The 26,452-nt window shown below is 50.1% G+C and overlaps 1 protein-coding gene across 3 annotated transcripts in view; it reads right to left on the bottom strand.

Annotated features, from left to right (window-relative positions):
* Positions 1-22,591, bottom strand: part of FRMD5 (FERM domain containing 5) — a 225,967-nt gene extending 203,376 nt beyond the window's left edge. Inside the window, exon 1 of one of the 3 annotated variants that reach the window (XM_084817685.1) lies at positions 22,079-22,591. In XM_084817685.1, the coding sequence (XP_084673811.1) occupies positions 22,079-22,180 (102 nt within the window). In that variant the 5' untranslated portion in view covers positions 22,181-22,591. The remainder of the gene's footprint in view (positions 1-22,078) is intronic. The other 2 variants (XM_084817683.1, XM_084817684.1) reach the window with 2 other exon arrangements.
* Positions 22,592-26,452: the final 3,861 nt, after the last annotated feature.

The raw sequence follows: 26,452 nt of genomic DNA, 5'->3' as shown, positions 1-26,452 counted from the left end.
GTGTTGCTTTCTCAGTCTAACCCATTCACATACATTTCACGTGGCTGGTTATCTTAGTCCTCTGGCATAACACTCCCGCTCTGCTCAGCCTCAGCCTTTAGGAAGGACGTGAGTTTCTTGGTCTCTATGGCAACTCTCCAGGTGACTTCTTGCTACTGCACTGAATTTCCTGTCTACTAAGAGCAATTTTGATCAAAATCCTTCCTTCATTTAGCCCTTAAAATGGGGTCAATGGAGGGGGGTGGGATAAAGTACTTTTATAAAGCTCCTTAGAATGGATGAAAACTATCAGGAAGAGGAACTTTCTAAACAAACAAGGATCCAAAGAAAAAAGCTGGAGGTAATGAATAGAATTCCGGCAGGTCAACGAAGCAGGACCTATCGACTAAATACCAACATGTAATCAACGAATTCATTAAATATTTCTTCATTATTACAGAGAAAGATTTCAAAATGTACAGGCAGTTTCTGCTGCTGGGAGTCTGGAAAGACCCCTAAATAGGTCCAAATGGAATTTTCCCTAGTCAAAGGGAGGGTGCCTTTGAACTGTTCCTCCCCAGCAATACTCATTGGTCCCCTGTGCTTACTGCTCTCCTGGACTGCATTCCCCCTCCTTGCTCAAATATCCCAAATTCTAAAATAACGACCCATATATTTCAGTCTATATCAGGGGCCCCAAACCTCTTGGGGCCCATGGACACATTTAGAATTATGGGTGTGTTGTGGGCACCATCATAAAATGGCTGTCACAGGTGTGCTGATTTACAAAATGGCTACCACAGCGGACAAGGCCAGTCACAAAACACCTTTTTCACTGCAGGCAAACTGGTGAGGCTGAGAGACAGGTGACTAACTTGCTCAATAACCTGATTACAAGGCAGAGGTGGGGTCTGAGCCAGAGAAACACTCATTTGAACCCAGATTTGTGCTCCAGAAGAACACTCATTTCACAGAAGGCAAACATTCTCTCTGCCAGCCAGCTTGCATGCCCGCCCACCCCTCTCTCTCACCCCACCCACAAAGCCCCCAAAAGAGGAGAACACACACACTGACAGAGACCCAGAGGGAGGGAAAACATACACACAGACCCAGACTAGAAAGCAGGGAAAAACACACAGTCCTGTCCTCCCCGTCAGTCCCCAAGGTCCCGATCCGGTTTCTTTACACACACACACACACCCAGGCTCAAGTGTCACATTTTTGCCCTCCCCACAGCACTGGCGTGCCTCTTTCCAAGCCTCCTCCCCACAACATGGCCCCATACTCTCTCTTTCCATCTGCCCCATTTCCTACCACCCCCCATGGCCTCCCCATCACCCATGTCCTCTGCCTGTCCTCCTGCAAGCCCCCAGTACAGGGGCATAGCTCAGCCCCTGCAGGTCAAAGCAATCCAAAGTCCTGCTGCTGCTACTGATCCGAATGGAAGAGAGTGAATATGCAGCGAGCACCCAGAAGAGACAGCACGTGGGCAGAGGAGGCCATTTTCATTGGGCTGCTAAAGGTAAACTGGTGCAAGGGGAAGCAGATAGCCTGGAGGTCACCACTGCAGGTGCATTGGTGCCTGCGGGGTTCATGCTTGGGACTCCAGCAAGGGCACTGAAAAGGGCAGTTTAAATTTGTGTGCATTTATTTAAACTGCACACTTTAGCCGTTTGCACACTTTAGCCGTTTGCACACTTTAGCCGTACACAGTTTGCATTTTGGTGGTTGGTGCAGTCTTCAACTCCGCTGGGAGAAAGATGCTTGTAACTGCTTCCTTCAGGAACCGACCTGCAATTAATTAATAGGAACGGTTTCTGGGCAAAACTGGTGTCGGTGTCAAGGATTCCAAGCCCTCCCACTGAACAGAGTGTCCAGGAGAGAGTCTCGCTACGCAGTCCACAAAGTCTTTATTCTGCTAACACACCTCTTCGCACCTGCAGCATAGGTGAAAGCTAAGGGCTGTCCCTTAAGCCAAAGTAGCTAACAAAGCAAAGCAGTTGCCTATCAACTAAGTGGACGCTCCTGCAGGGACAGTCTTTCTGACCCAACTTCTGGCAGGCAGCCTCCCCCCACCTCTCGACTCCGCCCGCTTAGCCCTGGGGCGGACTCGGACCTGCCAAAGACTGAGGTCCCACGGGGGGAGGGGGAAGAACCTGAGCTTCCTGCACAAGACACTCCTGGGGAGATTCCTCGCTGCCTCTTGGAGAGTGTGGGGGAACTTCCTCCCCCACTCTCGGACTCGACTCAGCTTCTTCTAGCTCCTCCTCCGTGTCTGACTTAGTCTGAAACCAGAACAGGGAGCCTGGGCTCCTTCTTGGCACCCAGAGGATCTTGGCCTTCAAGAAAAGAGGTACACAGCCTCTTCAAATTAAGGTTGTTCAATAGCACAGATGGGAACCTGGAGAAACCTTGGCCAGTGGGACCATCATCCAGGGAGTCACAGACGTGACTAGCAGCTAGGAGCACTCCAGGCTGGGTCAAAACCCTGAGCGTCACATTCCCAAGGAGCGGAGCTACTTCCACAGAAGCCTCCGGGTCTCAGCCCTCACCATGGCTGGCCTGTCAGGCAAGAGTGGCCGACCAGGCTCTGGAAAGCATGGTGGATCAAGCCAATCTCCGGCTCCCTAGCCTGGCTTTTAGAGCCAAAGGAGACAAGTCAGAGTCTGCCAGGGTGCAGCCAGCCAGCCTGCCAGCACTGGGAGAAAAGGAGCCTCCTTTGCCTCAACAGACGAGCCTTGGCAAGACCTTTGACTTGGCTTCCAGAGCAATGCTGGGAGGCCTCTCAGACAATTCACGGGCTTGTTTTCTCCTGCTTGCGAGACTGCATTTTCTCTGGCACACTAAGGCTGCATCCAGATGTTGACAGCCACGGCTGGTCATTCAGTTTAGACCTAGAGAGGCGTGCAAGCCGCCATCCCCACAAAGGACCAGCGGCAGGGAGGGAGGGTCGCCAACAGTCCCTCACTGGGACTTTACAATTGCAAATGGAAGAACTCAAGGGCAGTTTAGACATTACTGAGCAGCATGGGAGTGGTTTCTCCATGGCGTTTCCCCAAACAATTCTGGCTGTGTATGGACAGAGGAATGGCCAACACAGAATATGTGATCATTTTTAAGCAAGGACAGAAAGAACAAAGGCCCATCAGAACAGGAGTTTCACAATGTTTCCTGATCTGGCCTCTTCCATGCCTGCACACTGGAGCAAGAGCAATTCACAATTTTTATAGCAGGAGAGGTTGTTTGCTGTAAACACACTGGAAGATGCAGACAGACAGGCACTGTCCCCCACCCCCCGCCACACACACACACACACACACACACACTTTAAACCCTGCAGTTTTTTTGCGAAGAAACACGGGACAAACGTGCTGGCTATGTGGAGGGTAAGTCAGCTTTCCATCACAGAATCTTCCATGGATTCACTGCTTGGTGATGTCCTCTGGGCCCTCAACCTACACACGCTAGCTGTGCTCCTCCATCTACCCCTGAAGAGGAGCATCCCTTTGGCATACAGGGTCATCATAAGGACAATGCTGTCCGCCGAGCTTTTCTTCCTTTCCTGCCCTTTCATCTGGGGCGGGGGGGCTGCCACTTCAGGAAGTTCATAAAGCTGACATTTAATTTTCAGGAGAGAAAACAACCTTCAGACCACTCTGAACACCCCACCCCCCATACACACACACACACACAGAGCTGTGCAGCCTCCAAGAATAAAACTGGTTTCTGATCCAGCACTCCCTTGGCACTCTGGGCCTCCACGGACCCAGCAAGAACATTCTCAGGCCAATACTTCACCCATGAAAGCACCTTGGAGCTACCTGGCAATGCCCTATGGAACAGCAGCACTAGGCAGTCTGCAGGCTATTCCGCTAGCCTCAGGGTAACAGGAAAACATAGAGATGGACAGGTGGGCTGAGACATTGGCATGCAAGGAGGCAGAACAGAAGCAAACCAAACTGTGCTCCCAGCAGTAAAGACTTGCATTTCACCTGACATAGCCCATACACCTCTCCAACAAGATCTGTCCTTTCTTTTCTTCCAGGGCAGCTGCCTGCCACTGTTTTGAATGCAAGGCGGGCATCCCTTCTCCTGCTCTGAACTAAGGCCCTCCCACCCTCTGTTGCCTTGTCCATCCACTTGTCTCCTGCTTCATTTGTAGCTGCCAGAATCTGCATAACCTGGAAAATGATCAGAGGAGCCTATCTGGGATTTGCAGAGGTAGAAAAAAATCAGAGGATCTCCCAGAGCCCTGATAATTATCTATTGCTTTGAACAAATCAAAGCAGACTTGGGTGTTACATCACCTCATGCTTGGCTGGAAGTGACCTCCAGCTCATCCTCTCATGAAGAGAATGGTGCCTTTGGCTCCAGAGGACATTGCCTAAGAAATGCAGCATTCTTCCTGGGTTCCCATAGCAATTGTGGGCCCTGTGAGCAGCACTAGAATGTCGACTCCTTGTTTCAAAAAGACCCTCAGAATAAAGACAAAAGGGAAACGATTAAAGATTGCCTAGTGGGGTCAAGACAGTGACATTCCTTTTAACACGTATTTATTCATTTCCCAGTTTGGTCTAAATGATCAACCTCATCCCTCCTATTCACCCACTCCTGGTAAAACATAAAGCCCATCCTGTTTCTCCAATTTAAATACAGTTCATGCAACCAATTTTCCTTGTTGGACCTGTAAGATGCTGGTTCAGTCCCAAGCCACATCTGAACAAGGCCTGCCCCCATTCATACAATAAGATTTTAGTTCAGCCTTCCCCAATCTTGGGCCTGCCAGAGGTTTTGTATTTCAATTCCTATCAGCCCCAGACAGCAGAGGCAATGGTCAGGAATCCTGGGAGCTGCAGTCTAAAACATCTGGAGGGCACTAGGTTGGGGGAAAGCTATTTTAGTTAGACTGTGCAAATGAGCTCTGGCCTAACATGTTCTTCTAGAGGTTTATGGCTCAACACCTGCACTGTTTGGTTTGTAATGATCCCTGAGTAATTAATTTTCCCTTTAGTTCATGCCTTCTTAAGACACACATACACACACACCCGAAATGGATGGCTGCTGAACCTGCTTAATGCAGCGGTGGGCAACTTGTGGCCCTCCCATCACCTCTCACCATTGCCTATGCTGGCTAAGGCTGATGGAAGCTCTAGTCCAAAACATATGGAGGGCCACAATTTGCCCATTGCTAGCTTAATGAACTGAGCCAGGCTTCCAACTATTTATGGGAGGTCTCAGGAAACTGGAAAGAATCCAGAGCCACTTTGCCCACTCACCTATCTTTCAATTTTCAAGTGAACTCCTCAACAGCAAAATTCAAGTGCTTCAACAACAAAATCTAGAAATATTAGAAGTCACTCAAGAAAAAAGCAGGGGAAATATATGGGGTGTTGATAAAATCACAGGAAGAAGAAAAAAAGGAAGAGTCAAGTTTAGCAACAGAAGCTATTATTTTGTGATCAGGAGTGAACCAAATATTCCTGATGAGTTAAGGGCTGAAATCATTTTGTAGTCTCAGAAAGTCAGCAAACGAAGTGCAACAGACAGTTCTATGTTCCACACATCAGCTCTTTCTACTGCTTTACTGTAGCTTTCTGAGTTGATTAAAATTTATAGCCTACCTAATCCCAGAGGCTCTGATGAGTTACACTGTATTAAAACAAATAACAGAAATTGAACAAAATATAAAATGAAAAAAGAATGGGTGACCAAAAATGCATTTAGCAATCAAGGTCTGGGACCTAAGGCAAAATTCAGCAAGGATACAACTCCCCCACCCCATTCAATCATTATACTATGAGAGAATTCTTGGGTAATTCTGCAGGTAATTTTGTTACATGATATCAAAGCCTGCTCTTCAAATTGTGTACTCACAAATAAAGTGTATCTTCCTTTTTAAATCCATGACTGTAAGAAGTGCTCCTTTTCATTTCTGCACAATAGCCACAGAGCTTTGTTCTCAGAGAATGCTTACACAAAAGCATGCTGCCAGCCTAGAATGAGATGCTTAGAGAATGTCTCTGAAAATGGCAAGCAGGAAAACAAACATGGCTGAAACCCCTGTTTGTAGGAATGAAATTTGAATGTACTTAAAGAAAGGCCTTATTAGCTATTTATTTCTAGGTACAAAAAGGCACCTGCTGACTCTAGAAGGAAGTGTCGACTCCAAGTTCAACAGTGAGGAAGCTGCACAAAGAGCTTACAAGCACTTGCTGGGAAAACTGCAATCCTATGGATGCTTCTGTTCAAGCTTCAGCAATCCTCTAAAACCTGGACTGAATGAAATTTTTTCACACATACTCAGGGCAGGAGTGGAAAGGGGATTGTAATCTGCCAGATCTGAGCACGGTCAGAATTCATCACTACATCCCATACTGAGCTGGCCTCGTCCCCCTGTTCTGCACCCTATCCTCAAATCTTCATAGTTTTGTCAGCCACCCGGCCATCTCTCAAGGCAAAAGGCCATTCATGTCCTGATGATAATTTCTCTTTTCTGGCTTCTAGACCATGAAAGTTCCATCCACAAAAGTTAGCAGCAGCCACAGAGATGGTGATGGAGGTTTTGAAAAAGGTGCTACACTGGATGGGTGGTGGGGAGCTATAAAAGATCTGAGTGTAAGAAACGTGTAGGTGCTGAAGAATCAGAAAAAGAAACAGAGCACAGAGAAAGACCACACAGTGTTGTTGGTTCTCACAAGGGCACGATGCCTGCTTTGCAGGCACTGAAATGGCGCTTTACGATGCAGTAGTAACAATGCCCACTCCGCACACATGCTGGGCACAAGCAGACGCAGCAGCAGTTGCCGTTATCCAAAGCAATCTCCTAGCTGCAGCTTCCAGCAGGTAGCACTTGGAGATCCTGATGTACTGTGTTAACCTAACTGGATGTATTTAAATCCCCCCAAAGTGACATCTATATTATCAACCACATATACAGAGCCAGAAGGATATCAAGAGGATTTTTCTCTTCCAAAAAATCCCTTTAAAAATTCTTAACATTTTTTAAAAGCTGTTTTACCCATCTTGCCCCCAGACTATACAGAAGCCAGTGCTTAAAACACTCAAGCTCCCAGCCCACAAGAGTTGATGGGGACCCACACTCATCCCTGTCCCACTCCCAGGGTAATTTGTTTGTCTGCTTCATATTCCCGCCTTTTCATCCAAAAATGGCATTCAAAGTGGTTCCTTTCCCTGGCTCCATGTTTTCAACTTCAAAAGCTGAACCTTTACATTATTTGTCTTAAGCTGATAAGTCAGGACCCATAAAAGGCACATGTCTTTCCCCAAGATGGGTCATGCCACCACCATTTGCTTTTTCTTTTGTGGGAGGTGGGGAGATACAAAGGAGAACCAACCTCTTTTATCTTTAAAGCTGTGTATCAGGAGGACTTTCAGCAGGTGTTGCTTTTCTCAACCCTATACAACATGCTGAGCCTGCCAAAATCCCCTCTTCACTATTTAGTGGTACAGGAAGAGCCCTTGCCCCCTGTGCATCTGAAACCTGGGCTTTTTTCTTTTTAGATTGCAAACTTAAAAATGCCAGAAACCTGTACTGTATTGCGATTGCAGCAGTGAAGCCTCTGACATGGTTTGGTAGACCCGGTGTGATGTTATATCACATCCATGAACAAAGGGAGGAAGGAACAAGTGGCCTGGCACAAAATGTTTACACAGGGCCTCAGGGGGAACCATCTTTGTGGGATCAGAAAGCTGACTGAGCTGCTGCTAAGCGTCCCAAGAGAGATAGCCCAGTGGTCTGACTTGGTGTAAGGGAGCTGCCCATCTTTACCCTGAAATATATAAACTAGAATTTGCAAGTCTAGATGCACCTCAGGGGTGCCAACCAAAAAACCTCAACTCTAGCCAACTGATAAAAGAATTGTGGCTTCTTCACACTGAGATTTTATCCTGCTACTGAGATTGCTCACTCACAGAAGTTTGCGGGCCCTTTAGATGATGTCGTGAACCTCCACGGCATCTCCTGCATTGTTGTTGTTCAGTCGTGTCCAACTCTTCGTGACCCCATGGACCACAGCACGCCAGGCCTTCCTGTCCTCCGCTCTCTCCCGGAGTGTGCTCAAGTCCATATTCATTGCATCGGTGATGCTAACTAGCCATCTCATCCTCTGCCATCCCCTTCTCCTTTTGCCTTCAGTCTTTCCCAGCATCAGGGTCTTTTCCAGTGACTTTTCTCTTCGCATTAGGTGGCCAAAATATTTGAGCTTCAGCTTCAATATCTGTCCTTCCAAGGAGCACTCAGGGTTGATTTCCTTTAGGATTTGACCTCCTTGCAGTCCAGGGGACTCGTAAGAGTCTTCTCCAGCACCACAGTTCGAAAGCATCAATTCTTCGGCGCTCAGCCTTCCTTATAGTCCAGCTCTCACAAGCCATACATTACTACTGGGAAAACCATAGCTTTGATTATACGGACCTTTGTCGGCAAGGTGATGTCTCTGCTTCTTACTATGCTGTCTAGGTTTGCCATAGCTTTCCACCCAAGGAGCAAGCGTCTTTTAATTTCATGGCTACAGTCACTGTCTGAGTTGATGAGTGTTCCAAATTTGTTGGCATATTGAGTGCAGCACTTCAACAGCATCATCTTTTAGGATTTTAAATAGCTCAGCTGGAAGACTGTCATCTCTGCTAGCTTTGTTGTTAGTAATGCTTCCTAAGGCCCACTTGACTTCACTCTCTAGGATGTCCGACTCAAGTTCAGTGACCGCACTATCATGGCTATCAGGCACATTCAGATCTTTCCTGTATAGTTCTTCTGTGTCTTCTTTCCACCTCTTCTTAATCTCATCTGCTTCTGTTAGGTCCCTGCCTTCTTTGTCCTTTATCATGCCCATCTTTGCACAAAACGTTCCCTTGAGATCTCCGATTTTCTTGAAGAGATCTCTAGTCTTTCCCATTCTGTTGTTTTCCTCGATTTCTTTGCATTGTTCATTTAAGAAGGCCTTCTTGTCTCTCCTTGCTATTCTCTGGAACTCTGCATTCAGTTGGATATATCTTCCCCTTTCTCCCTTGCTTTTCACTTCCCTTCTTTCCTCAGCTACTTGTAAAGCCTTATCAGTCAGCCACTTTGCTTTCTTGCATTTCTTTTTCTTTGGGATGGATTGAGTTGCTGCCTCCTGAACAATATTACAGACCTCCGTCCATAGTTCCTCAGGCACTCCGTCTATCAGGTCTAATCCCTGAAATCTATTCCTCACCTCCACTGTATATTCATAAGGGATATGATTTAGGTCATACCTGAATGGTTTAGTGGTTTTCCTTACGTTCTTCAATTTAAGCCGAAATTTTGCAACAAGCAGCTCATGATCTGAGCCACAGTAAGCTCCAGATCTTGTTTTTACTGACTGTATAGAGCTTCTCCATCTTTGGCTGCAAAGGACATAATCAATCTGATTTCGATATTGACCATCTGGTGATGTCCATGTGTAGAGTCGCCTCTTGTGCTGTTGGAAAAGAGTGTTTGCTATGATCAGCGTGTTCTCTTGGCAAAACTCTATTAGCCTTTGTCCTGCTTCATTTTGTACACCAAGACCATGCTGGCCTGTTATCCCGGTGATTCCTTGGCTTCCTACTTTAGCATTCCAATCCCCTATGATGAAGAGGACATCTTTTTTTGGTGTTAGTTCTAGGGATGGACGAAAGGGACTTACCTCATCACGCAGCTTGCTTCGCGGTGGGGGGGAGGCGCTTCGGTTCTCCCTCCAAAGTTCAGGCGAGGGGGGGGAGGCGCCCCGCCTCACCTGGCCGAAATTCAGGCCGGGGGGGAGGCGCCCCATCCCTTGCCGGCAAAATTCAGGCCGGGTAGGAGCGCCCCGTCTACCCGGCCGCGAAAAAAATAGTAAAACACACACACACACACACACCCGTGATAGGCTACGTAACGATTTACATAGCCTATCACGGCTAGATTTCCAAAGTCAGCCGTGATAGGCTATGTAAATCGTCACGTAGCCTATCACGGGTGACTTTGGAAAAAAAAAAAAGCGCTTACGCAAATGGCAGCTCCCATGGGGACCGCCATTTGCGTTCCTTATTTTGGCACGTCTAGTCTACGTAAAGATTTACGTAGACTACGGTGAAAATAAGGGCAACGCAAATAGCATTCCCTTATTTTCGCCGTAGTCTACGTAAATGTTTACGTAGACTAGATGTGCCAAAATAAGGAACACAAATGGCGGCGCCCCATGGGCGCCGCCATTTGCTTCCACGCTTTTTTTTTTCCCCCCGAAGTCACCCGTGATAGGCTACGTGACGATTTACGTAGCCTATCACGGCTGACTTTGGAAATCTAGCCATGATAGGCTATGTAAATCGTTACGTAGCCTATCATGGGTGTTTGTTTGTTTTTTTACTTTACTTTTTTTTTTTGCAATGGCGGCGGCGGCAGCCGGTCAGGAGACCGGCCGCCGCCCCTGCCCCCGACGAAACGCCGCCGGGACCCGCCGCCGAGAGGGACATTCGCCGAAGGTAAGTCCCATCCCGGGGGGGGCGGGGGGCTGGCGGAGAATTTCCCCAACACTTTCGGGGGGCCGAATGCGTCGGCACTCGGCCTCCCGAAGATTCGTGGAGAAATTCTCCGCCAACCCTAGTTAGTTCTAGAAGGTGTTGTAGGTCTTCATAGAACCAATCAACCTCAGCTTCTTCAGCATCAGTGGTTGGGGCACAGACTTGAATTACTGTGATGTTGAATTGTTTGCCTTGCATTCGTACTGAGATCATTCTTTCGTTTTTGAGATTGTACCCAGTACTGCTTTTCCCACCCTTTTGTTGACTATGAGTGCTACTCCATTTCTTCTAAGGGATTCTTGCCCACGGTAGTAGATATGATGGACACCTGAATTAAATTCGCCCATGCTTGTCCATTGTAGTTCGCTGATTCCCAAGATGTCGATGTTCAGTCTTGCCATCTCATGTTTGACCACCTCCAGCTTACCTTGATTCATTGACCTTACATTCCAGGTTCCTAAACATTATTGTCCTTTACAGCATCGGATTTTCTTTTCACCACCAGACACATCCACAGCTGAGTGTCCTTTCGGCTTTGGCCCAGCCGCTTCACTCTTTCTGGCGCTACTTGGAAATTCCCTCTGCTCTTCCCCAATAGTATATTGGACACCTTCCGACCTGAGGGGCTCATCTTCTGGCGTCATATCTTTTAGCCTTGTGATATGTTCCATGGGGTTTTCTTGGCAAGAATACTGGAGTGGGTTGCAATTTCCTTCTCCAGTGGACCACATTTTGTCAGAACTCTCCGCCATGACCTGTCCGTCTTGGGTGGCCCTGCACGGCATAGCTTATGGCTTCACTGAGTTACGTAGCCCCTTTGCCACAACAAGGCAGTGATCCATGAAGGGGTCACTGCATTAAATGACCTTTATTCCATTTTTAAATAATCGGAGAAAATTAGCTATCAAATTACCCCACTTGTGTTCCGCTTAAGTTCCGTCCGTGAAAATGGAAAAGCCACAATAAGAGGAGCTAGATCAATGAAACATATGGAAGACTCAAGTAAGGGGGGAAAGGAAGGGAAAGGGGGGAGGGGAGGAAGCATGTGTAAAAGTCATGATCCTGCATTTAAAATGGAAGCAGAAAGCCCCATTTTAAATGCGGGATTCTAGGCTGGTGTAGAGATGCTCTGAGACTAGCACAAAGTGTCATCGTCCCATCTGCCCTCTCTGCTCAGAGAAACTTTCTTACCATATACAAAACATTAAAATACGTGCCAAGCTTGAATTTGCAATAAAACTTCAATACATATCCAAAAAATGACTGTCGGGGAAGGGTGGGCAGAGCAGAATTACTCTCTGCAAGAACAAAAATGGCTTCTGCCAGGCACAGCATTCCAAAGAGAACCGGAGCCTGTTAGACGTGGCCAAAGGCACAGGACATAAGAGGAGGGCTCTCCACTCCCCCCGCCCTGGTGAGGAAAGGAACAAACTCTGAAAACGCCACCTCTGTTAAGCAAACACTGCCCAACTCCCCTGCCAGGAAGCTACATGACGGCGGAGTCCGACGGCGCGCTGCTTCGCAGGCAGGCACAGTCCTGCAGTCCTCCAACCAAAGGGCTGTCACAGCCTAGTGGAAGGTTGCCATAAGCCCACTCCCAGCCAATCAGAGGTTGAGGGGGAAAGAGCCCACCACCCAAGCCCATGCCACCTTTTTTGAGGAATTGTTTCTTGCAGCTGAATTTTGAGAGCGAGCCTGTATACGCGCATACCCCAATTTCCCTGTCTTTGCCTTCAGTGATGAGCTGGCAAAAAGCTCCCTGAGATGTGGGTGGCACACCTTGAGACTGGCTTCAGTAGCATAATTTAAAGCGGCATTCGTCAAAACATCCTGGTAATTAATGTGATAGTTTCACTCAGGACATCAGCTAGCCTGTAATAGTGTTTTTATGTCACTCTTTAAACGTCATAATTTGACTGACATGTCATTATCTCCTAGAGGGAAACACAGCCAAGAAAGGTATAAGCCAACAAATATGCATGGCTAAGGCATGCCCAAATGCCAACCCTTCTCTGCAGCACAATTGCCCTGATGTTGCATGGCTGCCCCCCCAAATATGACCTCTTTAGAAAAGGGCGTGTGAATAGTAGAGCAAAGCACATTCTCGGGATTCTGCTCTCATCATCGCTTGTGCCACGAGGCGGACCTGAACCCAAGCATCCTGTCTGGGCTATGAGAAAAACACTTTTACACAGAGGCCTCTGGAACCCTTTGTAAAATAGTGGGCTACATGTTCCAGTATTACTAGTGCTCCTGCAGTCACAAGAATAAAAAAATACCGCTATCACAAAGCATCTAGGACCCTCGATGCCCATCACAGCCTACCAAGCTGGGTGGAAACATCAGCCATCATACAAGCAAAAGTGTCCCCCGGAATCAGAAGGTGCCAACTCAGTGCAAGTTGCACACAAACAGCCACAACATTCTCAATACCAATGAAAAGGACTTATTGAACAGAAAACAAAATGAGCAGAAAAGGTTGCTTCTGCTTACAATCTGCTGCGCAGGAGACAGAGCTGCAATACAGGCCCTCCCCACATCAGCGCAAGGCCACACACCGAGCTGCTTCGCAGGCAGCCAACTGCTGGCTGCTGCTGCTCAAGGCTTGCCATCGTGTAAGACAAGCACGTTTCGGAGGATGTGGAACGAGCACCGTGACTGAGGCAGGCCAGGATGACGGACCAGCTTGGCCGTGTGGCCAGTGAACCTGGCATGCAGAAGGTGGCAGAAGAATGGGGGGGGAGGTCACTCCTGGCACGCCTCACTTCAAGGAGATTTCAACTAAGACAAAATGCTTGGGATCAAAGCCACCTCTAATTGCAGCAAAAATAAACACCAACCCAACCCCTAGGTAAGAGAAAGCATATTTTATCCAGCCAGTTTAAAGTGCTTGCTGACAGAATAGTCCACATGCAAAGTCTGGAATGAAACCTAAGGTTCCTAATTAATTCAATTAATGCTTCAAAATGAAGCATTCCATTTTGAAACAAAACTAAGTTCCTAGTCCTCATATTTGTACATCTGCTTTAGTGAAAGTGAAGGCAGTGCCTGTCCACAAATCAGTGCTGGGGACGGTGCTCAGAACTCCCATCTCCACATGAATCCTTATCCCTCATTTCTGGGCTACAGTCAACATCATGATCTCCTATCCTTCAGTCATTGCTTTACTTTGAAGTGGCCTGGCCAAAATTTCAGGCAGGCAACTTTTCTGCAAAAAATAAATAATTGTAACCAACCCATCAATATGCATTATTTATTTTGAGCACCAAAATAGCTTCATCTTTGGGCTTGGAGTATGAACTTCTGAAGCCTTCCCACCCACCCCCGGAACCGATATATGCCAGTTTGGTCTGTTTTGCAACCAATCTTCTTTTGGCCCAGGAAGATATCAATGAACCTGCCTGTCCTCAACTCAACAGATCATGCACAAAACCCAATGCCTCTTCTGTGGTGGTGAAACCCCACTCAGTTGCTGCTCGCCTCGCCTGGTGCAGCAGCCAGTTGTCACTTATAACAAGGGACAGGTCCGCTCTTGCAGTTTTTCAGCTGTTTCAGACCTGCAGGCGTGGCCATTCCAGAAACCTTTCCTCTATAATTTAATTTCCTATTCTAAGGAGACAGCAAGAGACTGAAGCAAAGGGGACAGACCTGCCTCTTAATGAGGTCACACCATATCCATGCTGCATCCTGGATCTAGGTTTCTGGAACTGGCCTATATAAGGCTAAAATAGGATCATGGAGCTATGATGAACCCAAAGGCCACCTAGACCACCCTCTTGCACCCAAGACAAGGCTCACCAAAACACTGGAACACATCCATACTACACTCTTATGCACATTCACCCACTTTTACGCACACGTTCATTCTGGATTTGCATGTTCGTGCACGCATAGTCATATGCGAGGATTTCCATACACCCCCATAAATTTGAGGCTCTTTCTTCAGGGAAGGGCTTGGGCAACATCTTGGGGTCTGTCAACCACACTGACCCAAAGCTCACTGATAAGGCTGCCAGCCCCTCACCCCTACCCACACAAATCTGTATGTTCTGTTTGCTGAGAGGAGCAAAAAGCAACTCAAAGCCAGGATGGACACATATAGAAAGGTGGGGAGAGAGGTTACCTTCCCTGCCTCACCCCAGGGCAGGGATCTCCAACCTTTTTGAACTCATGGGCACATTTGATAATTTGAGAAAGTGCTGTGGGCTCCACCACAAAATGCCTCCCATGGAGGATATGGCTAGACACATAATGGCTACCTTGGGGGCCAGGCTAGTCAAAAGACAAATAATTCACCCAAGAAACTGAGTAGAAGCAGAGGAAGGGTCTGAACTCCAGAACCAGTCCACATCTGAGCCCACAGAAGAACAAAATACCCATTCAATACCCATGCTTACATGGAACTCAGTGGGAATTACTTCTGAGTAGGCCTACATAGTATTGCTCTGCTCATTCTATCCACACACACAAATACCTTTTCCCAGCCCCAAAGGAAAGGAAAATGCCCCCAGCTCCAAAAAGAAAGAATTTTTTCCATACCTCAGCACCAGGCTCAGCCACTCCATTCCCCAACTGGCACTCCTACCTCTTCCTCTGCCATCAGGGAAGGTGGTGTGTGTGTGTGTGTGTGTGTGTGTGTGTGAAGAACAAGGGGCTGGGAAAGGAGAGAAGAAGAGCAAGACTAGGGGCCAGGAGGAGGAAGAAACAGTGAGAGAAAAGGATCAGAGGGAGAGAAAGAGCAAGGCCAGTGCCTGGGAGGGAAGGGGAAATAGTGAGAGAAGGGGCAAGGCTAGAGGCTAGAAGGGGTTGGGAGAGAAACACCAAGATAAAGACGTGGGGTGGGAGAAATAGCAAGGCTAGAGGCTGGGAGGGAGAAATAGCAAGGCAAATGGGGCAAGGGGAGAGAAAAAGCGAAACTACTGACTAAGAGGGGGAAAGCCATCGAGGTAAAGAGGTCAAGGAGAAAAATAATGAGGCTAGTTGGAAGGGGAAGAAAGAGTGAGGTAAATAGGTGTGGGGAGAGAAATAGTGAGGCTAGAGGCTGGGAGAGGAAAGAAACAGTTAAAACAACGGATCAGTGGGAGAGAAAGAGCAAGGAAAAAGTAGAGAAGGGAGAGAAAGAGTGAGGGTAGAGGCTGGCGGGAGAGAAACAGTGAGGTGAAGAAGCTGGGGGGAAGGAAGAACAAGGCTAGAGGCTGGGAATGAAGAGAGAGACAGAGAGCAAAGGGGCACGGTCTGTGTGAGCAGAAGAAGAGCGGGAGGGGCCAGGAGGCAACTCTTTCCTTTGCTTCCTGCCACTGAACAGCCAATCAGCAACAGGTTCAGGCACAGGGAGGAGAATCTGGTGCCCTAACATTTCTCAAGACTTTTATTACAAAAAAAAAAATGCAAAGGGGACAGGGAGTAGAGAGCTTTGTGCACACCGCTAGGAGATCCCGCAAGCCCCACACTGGGGACCCAAGGGAGGCTGAAGCGCCCAAGTTGTCAGGTGTCATGGTACAGGCTGAACAGCCAAGGTTTTTCTATAGTTCATTTAAAAACTCTACCAAATCTGAATACAAAACTCCAAGATGCATAAGAAATGCAGTTATGTACTCTTGAGGATACCAGGTAGGTCATCTTTCCAGTGGTGTGCCACGTCAGGAGATCCTGCAAGATACACACACAAGAAAATCTACCTGGCGCACCTGCATCCCATACAAGCAGCAAATCCGGCATGCTTGTTTCCAAGAGTGGCTCTCAGCCTACAGGATTCTCCTTGGCCTCTCCCCCTTTTATTTCAGAGACAGGTCTCCTTCAGCCTTTAGTCACCCCAAAGCCAATTCATGCCACATGTTGCCAAGAAACCAAATAGATGGTGGAGGAATTTTGAAAGTATCACTATGACACCCAGATCTAAAAGTCTGGGATCAAACATCTGACAGGACTGATGGGAGGCAGACCCAGGGCATTCCCTATTCACTTCCCAGAGAGGCTTGTCCAGCACCATCCTTGTGGTCTCTTCAGCCCCAGGTGAAGACCTTGCTGTTCACCCAGGCCTTCTAAAGAACTCACATAGTCTGCCCCTGCCCCCACCCCCATTTTAAAATTCACATTTTTAGTTTTGCAGTTGCTTTAAGTTTTCTTTCTTGCTGTATTTTTGTATTGCTTTTGAGTTAACAGCTTTATGTTCTATTTTGTATTCAAATTGTTTTATTATTATTGATTGTAAGCCACTCAGAGAACTTTGTGGTATGGGGCAGCATACCAAAGTCATAAAAAATAAAACAAATATGGACAGAGGAACAAGGGCTGCTGGAGAGGGTGCCTCCCCTCCCAGGACAAGCATCATGGCAGGGGGAGATCAGTCTGGCCGCCCTTCTGCTGGGGAAGAAACAGCTGCAGGGAGAAACAGCTGCTAAGAACACTCGGTCCCAATGGCCAGTTGCCCCAGGGCTGCAAAACCAACAGAAGCACACGTTGGCCCCCTCCACCAGCCAGAGGACTGCTGGGCTTTGTGTGGGTGGTAACCTATTGTACGCTACCTTGGGGATCATTTGACTGGACGCCAGGACAGAAATCTTCTAAAGGTCGTCTTTATTTTTTGTGTTAATGTTTGTACTGTATGTTTTTAATGTATTGTACACTGCTCAGAGAACTTCGGTTCTTGGATGGTTTAAAAGTACAGTAAGTAAAGAAATGAAGCCCTTCAGGCTTATCTCAGCAGAGTTAGGGAATCTACTCTGAAGCTTGTGCGTCACTGGCAAGCGACTCCACTCCAGCTCCACTGCTGCACATGGAAGGATGCAATTTCCCTCTGTGCTGTCGCAGATGTGAAGACAGAGATTTCTTTCTCCCATGTGCTGGGGCTGCAGTACTGCTGCTACCTTTTGGAATCACAAAGAAGCTGAGATGGCTCCCCAGACCCAGATTAGCAATTCTTTCCGCTTATGGGGAGGAACACAAGACACTTTTACATAAAAACCAACATACTGCCCTTTCGGATCAGACCCGCTGGGCAACAGCACACCACCACAGTGCCCTTCATAAGAGGCCTACCTTCCCCATTATGAGCAACCCCAAGTGAGTTCACCAATGCTGCCTTCAGCTTGGGTGTTTTACACAGTAAGCGGAAGGCCAGTTCCAAGATCTCTGAGGCCTTCTTCAGACATCACTTTAAGCCATGGTGGCTTAATAAGCTACTCACAGTAGCTTATTTTTTAAATAGCCCATGATGCCCACCACACAACAGGGCTAATGAGCTACTCTGAGTAGCTTATGAAGCTACTGTGCGTCATCTGAGTCGTCCCCCGTCCCCTGTCCCACTGCAGTCCTCCCACCAGAGCAGTAGCGCAGTTTCACCCATTGACAACATTGCAGCAGCCTGTTTTAACCTTCCACAATATCCCGAAGAGAGGGGAGAGGTGTGGGGTGAAGTACAGGGGCCTATTTCAGTGCTTCCAGCATCTCCCTGACAAGGGGGGCAGTGGCTCTAAAGCCCTGGAAGTTTGCATAACACCTTACTAACCACCACCACCACCCCTTGGATCACCAGAGTATCACCTCTAACCTCTAACACTGAATGGTCACACATGTGAGACTTATATCTTTGGACTTGAGAATTATATCTTTGGAGTCCTGTTACTAGCCTAATTAAGACAATATACAAAATCCTGTACAGAAAATGCATTCATTCATGCAGTTTTATCTTTAAAATACAATATACTGCATACATTAAAAACTGCTCATGGAACAACATCACTGAACCCAAGTAAGAAAAGAGTTGTGTCTGTGTTTTCAAAAGAAACAACCTTCAGAAATGGCTCCGTTTGCGAGCCTGAACAATTTCTCTCAAATTGTGAAATATTACACATTCCCATTATGCAGACTTCCATTTCTCACAGGCTATAAATGCTTTTGCTTAGACAGTGCACGGAAACAAGAGAGCTCACAATCTCTCTTCCTCTAGCTCAGGGGGTGAGCCCCCACCCCCCATCGAGGGCTCTTGGTCCATGGGGTGAAAAAAATCAATCGGGGTCACACAATGGTTAATTAATTTAGTTAGTTAATTACGTGTATGTTCTTAATTGCATTATAAATACCATAATCATTGTATTGTAATGCCTAGGAAGAGAGTTCTGGAACACAGTCACCTCCTGAAGCTCTGACTACTCAGGATGGGGCCCACTGGCTCCAAGGAACCATGCTCAGTATCTCTGGAGAGAAAGGGTGCAGGGAAGAGCAGAGTGCCTCTCAGCGGCAGCACTCAGCTGGCTGCTCTCCACTGCTGCTGGTGGCAAGTGGTCAGAACTGGTCTGTTCAGGAGCCATTCTGGGGAGGGGTATGACGGCCCAGTGGCCAGATGAAATTAAAAGGGGGCAGAGCATCTGGCCCCTCTAGATACACATACCCCCCCACACACACAGGACTGCAGGCCCCCGGGCACCAACAGGAAAAGCACCTAATTATTTCTATCCTTTGGGCCATGGGCACATTTGGCAATCTGAGAAAGTGTCCTGGGCACCACCACAAAATGGCTGCCATGGAAGGCAAGGCAAAGGACAAATAATCTGACCAAAAACTGAGTACAAGGCAGAGGTGGGCTCCAGCACACTGAACAACTCCTATGAACCCCCAGTTTTCAACACCAACAGAAACCTGTTTGACAGCATTCCCAGCTGCTGCTAAGAAAATGTGTTTTGTTTTTGTTGGGGGGGAGGGTAGGTCATGCTGCCAGATGCCAAGAGAGGTGTCTTGGGGCACACTGGTGCTCACAGACACCATGTTGCCTGCCCCTGACTTAAGTATGTCCCAACATCAGCCCAAATGGGAACATCCTACTCTGTGTGTGTGTATGTGTGTGTGAGTGTGTGTGTGTGAGAGAGAGACACACAGACACACACACACACACACACACACCACTTTGCTGCTCTGACTGCATTCTTGGCCACATCATTTACATGATCAACAATCTAGCCCAAATTAAGCTCACACAAAATCAATTGGAGTTAATCAGAATGAGTCAGTTTATCATCAGAAAAGTGCTGTGGCAGAGAGATCTATGGAACAAATATTAGAGAGAAAATGTCTGCAGCAAAGAGCTGAAACAAATACCTGCTTGTAACATTTACACCATTAAAAGTAGGCTTCCACATGCAATTGCAGGATATACACACAGGCCTGGCTGCTTGGCAATGCTTGCCATGACCAACACAGATACAAACGGTGGGAGTGAGGCTGCAATCCTATGCATGCTTACGTAGGAGTAAACCTGTGGTAGGACTGACTTCCAAGTCAACATGCATAGGATTCCACTGTCAGACTGATGAGTGTATTTTATGTCCAGCCCCAAACTTGATCAACGTTTGCCCCACTCTAGCAAGACACATGTTGAGTTGGACCCGCCTTGCGTCCACCTGGGTTCTCTCTTGAAATGATATTCCATCTTTTAAAAAATTGCACAGGGACACAGTCTGTAAAAAAATTGTAGGTAGCTGAGTTTTGTGATATAGCTACATCTGTAGGTTTCCTTTGTGTACTGAATGTCATTGTAGAAAAAAAGATATCACCGAAGAAAAATGAATGCACAATCCAGGGGGAAAGAGACATCAGCTAAGTTTAAAAAAAAAAAAAAAACTCATAGGCAGGACAGACAAGAACAAAACCGAATGTGAGATCCAGTCTATTGTCTGTGTGTCATTCATCCATTGACCTTGAACAAAACATTCTGGGTTTGGTTTTTTTTAAGGAAAGTGCTAGATCACTTTGACAGAATACCTGAGCAGCTGCTCCAACAACTCCTCTGCCCCTGCCTTCTACCCGGGGCCGTGTTATTCCAACTGTCTGTGGCATCACCTGGGCCACTGGGAGGCTGCACCCCCTGCTGCCACATGGGGAGAGGGGGATCAGGCGCAAGGCGTTTGCTTCCCCCTCCCTGCTGGAAAGAACACCGGGTCCCAGTTGCCCTGAGGAGGCTGCTCTGGCCCCATCCCTCCCTCGTCCAAAGGCACAACAGCCACCAACTGCTATTCCAGCAGGACCACCAGCAAAGGAAGATCAGCCCAGCTGAATAAATGCCAGCTGACCGCTCACCACCTTGTTCTGGCCTTGAAAAGCGGATCTCCCTCCCCTCCCCTCCCCTCCCATGGCATGTCTTGTTGTTTTAGTTTGTAGGGCTGACAGCAGCCCCCCTCCCGTTTATTGTTGTGAGCCACTTTGGGACACAGTAATTGTCTGGACAGTAGGTTAACAATGCAACTAATAGACGAAGAAAGAGAATATTGTACAAACATATAAGCAGAATTTGACCCCTTGCTCTCAGTTAAAATTGAAAACTCTTCTACTCCTCAAGGCTGGGGAGAGGGATCTTTAAAATTCTCTAGCTGCGTCAACTTTTGTCTGAAAATTAAAGTGGGCGTTAGCGGGGCCACAGCCCTCTGCCACAGCTGGCTTTTGTATTCTGCGCTGGGCTCCTACGGGCCACCAGAGACCCCTCCATTTCTGGCCGGCAGACAGAGGCGGGAGGGCGGCCGCTTTGAGCCAGGATGGATCCGCGGCGGGCTAGGTGCACTACGGGCGGGGGGGGGGGGCGAGCGACCAAGCTCTCAGTATCGCAAGGGGCCCCAGAGGAATTACTGCCCAGCACCATCAATCGGGTCCTGCTTAACCTGCCCCAAGGCCACGTGCTGGAGGTCAGAGTGCCGCGCATCCCCCCATTCTGGAAAACGCGGACCCCGGCCCGCGGGCGCCTACGGAGGTCTGCCCCTCTTGCCCGCCAGCCAGCCCGCCAGCCAGGCGCTCGCGAAGGGGGGCTGCCGCTGCCTCCCCCGCTGCGGAACGGCGCGGAGCCTCGCGCGGGCCTGTGCCGCCGCCGGATGGTTCCCGGGCAGTCCGCGGGAGGGCAAGCAGGCGGCTGCGGCTCCCGCAGAAGCCCCAAGACGCACGGCCCAAGTCTGCAGCTCCGGCCGGGCGGGGCGGGTGCTCAGCCCCGCTCCGCGGCCCCCGCTCCGCGGCCCCCGCGCCCGCGGGGCCGGCCTCCCCTCGCTACGCCGCGGGCGCGCCGGCAGGCGGCAGCGCCGGGCAGCACCAGCCGGCGGGCGGCGCAGCCCGGGCCTCGCCCGCTCCCCGCGCTGCTGCGGCGCCCGCCGGCCACGGGCACAGCGGCCCCGCCAGGACGCCGCCGCACGGGCCACGGCGCCCCCCGCTCTGGCCAGCGCCTCGCCGCCCGCGCGCTCGGAGGCGCCCGCCGGGACGCCGCGGGGCAAGGCGGGCGCCGGGGCCCGTCGGGTCGGGAGGGCCCCGCCGGCCTTGGGAGGGTCCTGCCGGCCGCGGCGGGCCGCTGCGAGGGCGACCCGGCCGCGAAAGGACGCCGCGGGCCGGGCCCCTTCGCGGCAGCCGCACGCAAGTTTCCGCGGGAGCGTCCCGCGCGCGAGACCCATCGGGACTGGCCCGGCGCGCCGCCTCCGGCCGCCGGACGCGCGACGGCCGCCTCGCCGCCTCCCTCGCAGCAGAGACGCGGCGGCGGCCGCCCTCGCCCCGCGCCCTCCGGCCGCGGCGCTGCTCGCCTCGCGCCGCCGCCCGGGCGGGCGCCGCGACCCACCTGGATGGTGCAGGCGTACTCGCTGTCGTCCAGGAGGCGGACGGTGCAGCTGTAGCCGCGGTCCAGGTTCCTGCTGCTGCCGCTCATCAGCCGGCTGAGCATCTTCGCCCGGCGCCTGAGGCGGCGGCGGCGGACCCGGAGCTCCCGCAGCCCCCTCTTCACATGGCGGGCGCCGCCGCCGCGCTCCGGTCGCACAAAGCCCGGCTCCGAGGCGGCGGCGGGCGGGGCGCGCGCGGAGGAGCGCGGCCGCCTTCGGCGCCGGGGGCTGGTGGGCTGCGCCGGGCGAGCCAGGCCCGCCGCTCCTGCCGTGGCTGGCGAGACCAATCCGGGCCCGGCGCCGTCTCTGACGGGCTCCGGCGCAAACCAATGCGCCTGTCCGCCGCCTCGCTCGGGGTGGGGCGCCTCTCCGCGCCCGCTGGCCGCGCGGCGGCGGCGGCGGCGACACGCGCCCCCCGCGCAGTTCTTGCCGCAGCGCGCGGGCGCCCCCGCGCAGCAGGAGCCCAGGGCCTTCCCGCCCCCCGGAGAGCCCTGCGGGCCGGGAGACGCCGGGCCGCGGGGCGGGCCCGCGGAGGGAGCGCCAGGGCCGGCCGGCCGGCCTCCGCCAGCGGCGCTTCTCCCGACGGGAGAGCCCGGGGCGTCGCGCGCTCCGAGCAGGGCGCCGGCTGCCTTTGGGCTCGGCGCTTCCGCAAAGGCTCCCGGCGCGTCCGCAGGCGAAGGGCGCCGTGTGCGGCCTCGGCGTCGTAGACCCCGGGGCTTCCCGCTGGGGGCGCGCGATCGAGACGGCCGCGTGCGTCGCTGCAGGTGCGGGGCGCGCGGGCGGCACCCGTCTCCTCCGCAGCCCCGCCGCGTGCTTCGCCGCTGATTCCACGTTCCTGCTCCGTTAGACCCCGTCCCCAAACTGGGCCCTCCGCCGTGTGGGACTGCAACCCCCGGCATCCTCCATTCTCTGGAGGGTGCCAGGTTGGGGGCGGCTGTGTTGGCGGGGGGGGGGGGGGCAAAAGAACCAGTTTACCAACCTTGGTTTGAAAAAGCAAAACCAAACAAACCCTCTAAGCATGTGCCGTTTCACATTTTAGACTCACTTAAATCTTAACGCCATTATGACCATCTGAATAAAATAGAATTGAAGGGAAAAGGATTGAATAACATAGACTGAAGGCAAACGGAGACGGGGACAGCAGAGGATGAGGTGGCTAGCTAGCATCACCGATGCAATGAAGATGGACTTGAGCACGCTCCGGGAGAGAGCGCAGGACAGGAAGGCCTGGCGTGCTGTGGTCCACGGGGTCATGAAGAGTCGGACACGACTGAACAACAATAGAATAGAGCTTGCTTCTGATGCCCTGTTGCTAAACACATTTACTTGAAAACAAGCTCCATTTTGTTGTAGGAAAGGATAATATATTGTAAAAGTGAAAATAGTACAGTGAGCATCTATAAATGTGCCCATGGCCAGCCAGCCACCACTGGACTCTAAAAGGTTTTTGAAAGTAAGAAGAAAAATGCTGAGGAAGGAAGGAATACAAAAATGGTGGGGAAGTGCCAGACATGCCCCCAGCATAAGGAAGCCCTTTGATTATCAAAATCAGTGGTGGTGGTGAAGTCAGCTTTCTTCAGCACCCATGGAACCTGTTTCTGTCCAGTCCAACAGCTCCCCTGCCTTTTCCATAAAGTAGGAACTCGGAGCCACTCCACTCCGGCTTTGGCTCATCCTGTGAACTGGGTCAGGACTGGTGTCCACCCAAAAGAAGGCCTTGACAAGAGGCATCCTGATCTTCCTTGTGGCACTTCTGTTCCTGGGTACTGGGCCTTTCATATAAATGATCAAGGATTTCACACGTGCATTTGACATATATATCATACCCAAACATGATCGCACCTGTTTAGAGCATTCCCATGCGCACCCAAAAGGGCACAATCCACAAAGGAGAGCAGACATCGCACTTTGCAGCAGGCAGGGTTACTGGATGTTGGAGCAGCACCTATGGTTTGAGAGACAAGACCCAGGGCCTTCAACCCTAGAGTCTTCCCAGAGGGGCTGCCCTCAGGGAATGTACAGGAAGGACTGGGGCCCTGTCAAAGTAGGCACAAGGTGTCAGCGCTGCTCTCAGGAGAATCCATGTGTCTGTGGTGGATGATCTTGTAACTTCACATGGCCACCTAAAGCTTTTGTATATTACAAAATAATATGCATAATTTTTAATATATGTGTTTAAAATATGCCAAGCATCTATCAAACTGTTCTTTCCCAGTAATTCAACTTTTAGAAAAGACTGAGTTTATTTTGTAGGGCAATTAGGGGGCTTGTCTAAACTGAGGTGATAAATCAATTTAAAATCTCCACTCGCTACTAGATCCCCTTCCTGGAACCAAGACATGGTTGCAAAGATCCATGGCAGGAAATGAAACTGCTTGACTATATAAAAATACAGGTTTTGGAAAGGTTTGTGGCAGCTCCTCAAAACCTGGAGTTGCCCACTGCAGAGTAATGATCTCCAGACCAGTTGTGCTGGAGCAGCTCCTGCCTGGTGTCTGTGTGACGTGTTTCTTGTATAACCGCGATGCCCTCTTTTTTATTTGCTCAGCTGCATTTCTTTGGACTACCCAGTCATTACATTCAGTCTTAAAAGGTTTGTAGGAGTCATCCTGGAAAGCCAAGGCATAATTAGTATAACTGGTTTTGGTATCCATTTCCTCAAACAAGTCCCTTCAATATTATTATTATTATTATTATTATTTACATTTCTATACCTCCCCATAGCCAAAGCTCTCTGGGTGGTTTACAAAGATTACAAACATTAAAATACAGTATGCAGAGGTTAAAAGCCATTTACATTAAAAAAAACACGAACAAACAATATACACAACATATATCTAAAACAACTTCAAGCAAGCAATCTCAAGCAATTAACCATAACCTAAGACAAATCCAGGATCGATTAAAACTCATTGTATGCTGCCAAATGCCTGGGAAAAGAGAAAGGTTTTGACCTTGCGCTGAAAAGACCTCATTGGGAAGATCATTCCATAATTGGGGGAACCACCACTGAGAAGGCCCTCTCCCTTGTTGCTGTCTTCCAAGCTTCCCTCACAGTAGGCAGCCAGAGGAGGGCCTTACATGTTGAGCGTAGTGTACAGGTAGATTCGTGTCAAGTGAGGTGCTCCATCGGTATTGTGGCCCCAAGCCATGTAAGTATAGGTCAAAACCAGCACCTTGGATCGGGCTCGGAAACATACAGGCAGCCAGTGCAAGCGGGCCAGAGCAGGTCTTACATGTTCAGACCTCCTGGTCCCCATGATCAATCTGGCCGACACGTTTTGCATGAGCTGCAGCTTCTGAACCATCTTCAAAGGCAGCCCCACATAGAGTGCATTGCAGTGATCTAACTTGGAGGTCACGAGAACATAGACAACTGAAGCCAGGTTATCTCTGTCCAGATAGGGGCATAGCTGGGCCACCAGCCACCGAGGCCTCCTGAGCCTCAAGTGACGAAGACGGCTCAAGGAGAACCCACAAGCTATGAATCTGCTCCTTCAGGGGGAGGGCAGCCCCATCCAGAATAGGTTGAGCACCCTCCATCGGGTCAAAAGACCCATCTACCACCAACATCTCAATCTTGTCTGGATTCAGTTTATTAGCCCTCATCCAGTCCATTGTCGCAGCTAGACACCGATTTAGCACATCCACAATATACTTCCTTGTTTATCCCTGTAAAGTTTAGGGATGTACAAAAATCCAGCTGTGGATCTCAGGGAGGCCGAATGCCAGCGCATTCGGCCCCCCGAGATCGGTGGCAGAACGGCCAGCCACCCTCCCGCCCCCCCCCCGGGACGAGACTTACCTTGGGCGGATCTTCCTGGCGGCGGCGGTTCGGCGGCGGCAGCTGCAGCGGCCAGTCTTCCGACCGGCTGCCACCGCCGCCATTTCCAGTTAAAAAAAAAAAAAAAGTGATAGGCTACGTAAAGATTTATGTAGCCTATCACAGCTAGGTTTAAAAAAAAAATGATAGGCTACGTAAATGTTTACGTAGCCTATCACGTCTGACTTTAAAAAAAAGCAACGCGCATACGCAAATGGCGGCGGCCATGGCCGCCGCCATTTGCGTATGCGCGTTGTTGTTTTTTTAAGTCAGACGTGATAGGCTACGTAAACATTTACGTAGCCTATCGCAGCTGACTGCAGGGACGCAAACGGCGGCGGCTATGGCTATGGCTATGGCTACGGCCGCCACCATCTGCATCCCTGCTAGCCAGCGGCCGGATGTTTGGCTGCTGGCAGAGCCGGCCGGTGGCTGTGCAGAATCCCTGCGGTGCACAGCCGGCTGGCCAGGATTCCGGGGGGAGGGATGGAACGCCTCCCCCCCAACCATGAAC

This window comes from Heloderma suspectum, chromosome 11 (assembly GCF_057233095.1).
Source record: "Heloderma suspectum isolate Gila_16-S chromosome 11, 16-S_ref, whole genome shotgun sequence".
Taxonomy (NCBI): domain Eukaryota; kingdom Metazoa; phylum Chordata; class Lepidosauria; order Squamata; family Helodermatidae; genus Heloderma; species Heloderma suspectum.
The sequence above is the reverse complement of the archived record's forward strand: the minus strand, read 5'-3'. Positions and strand labels throughout refer to the sequence as shown.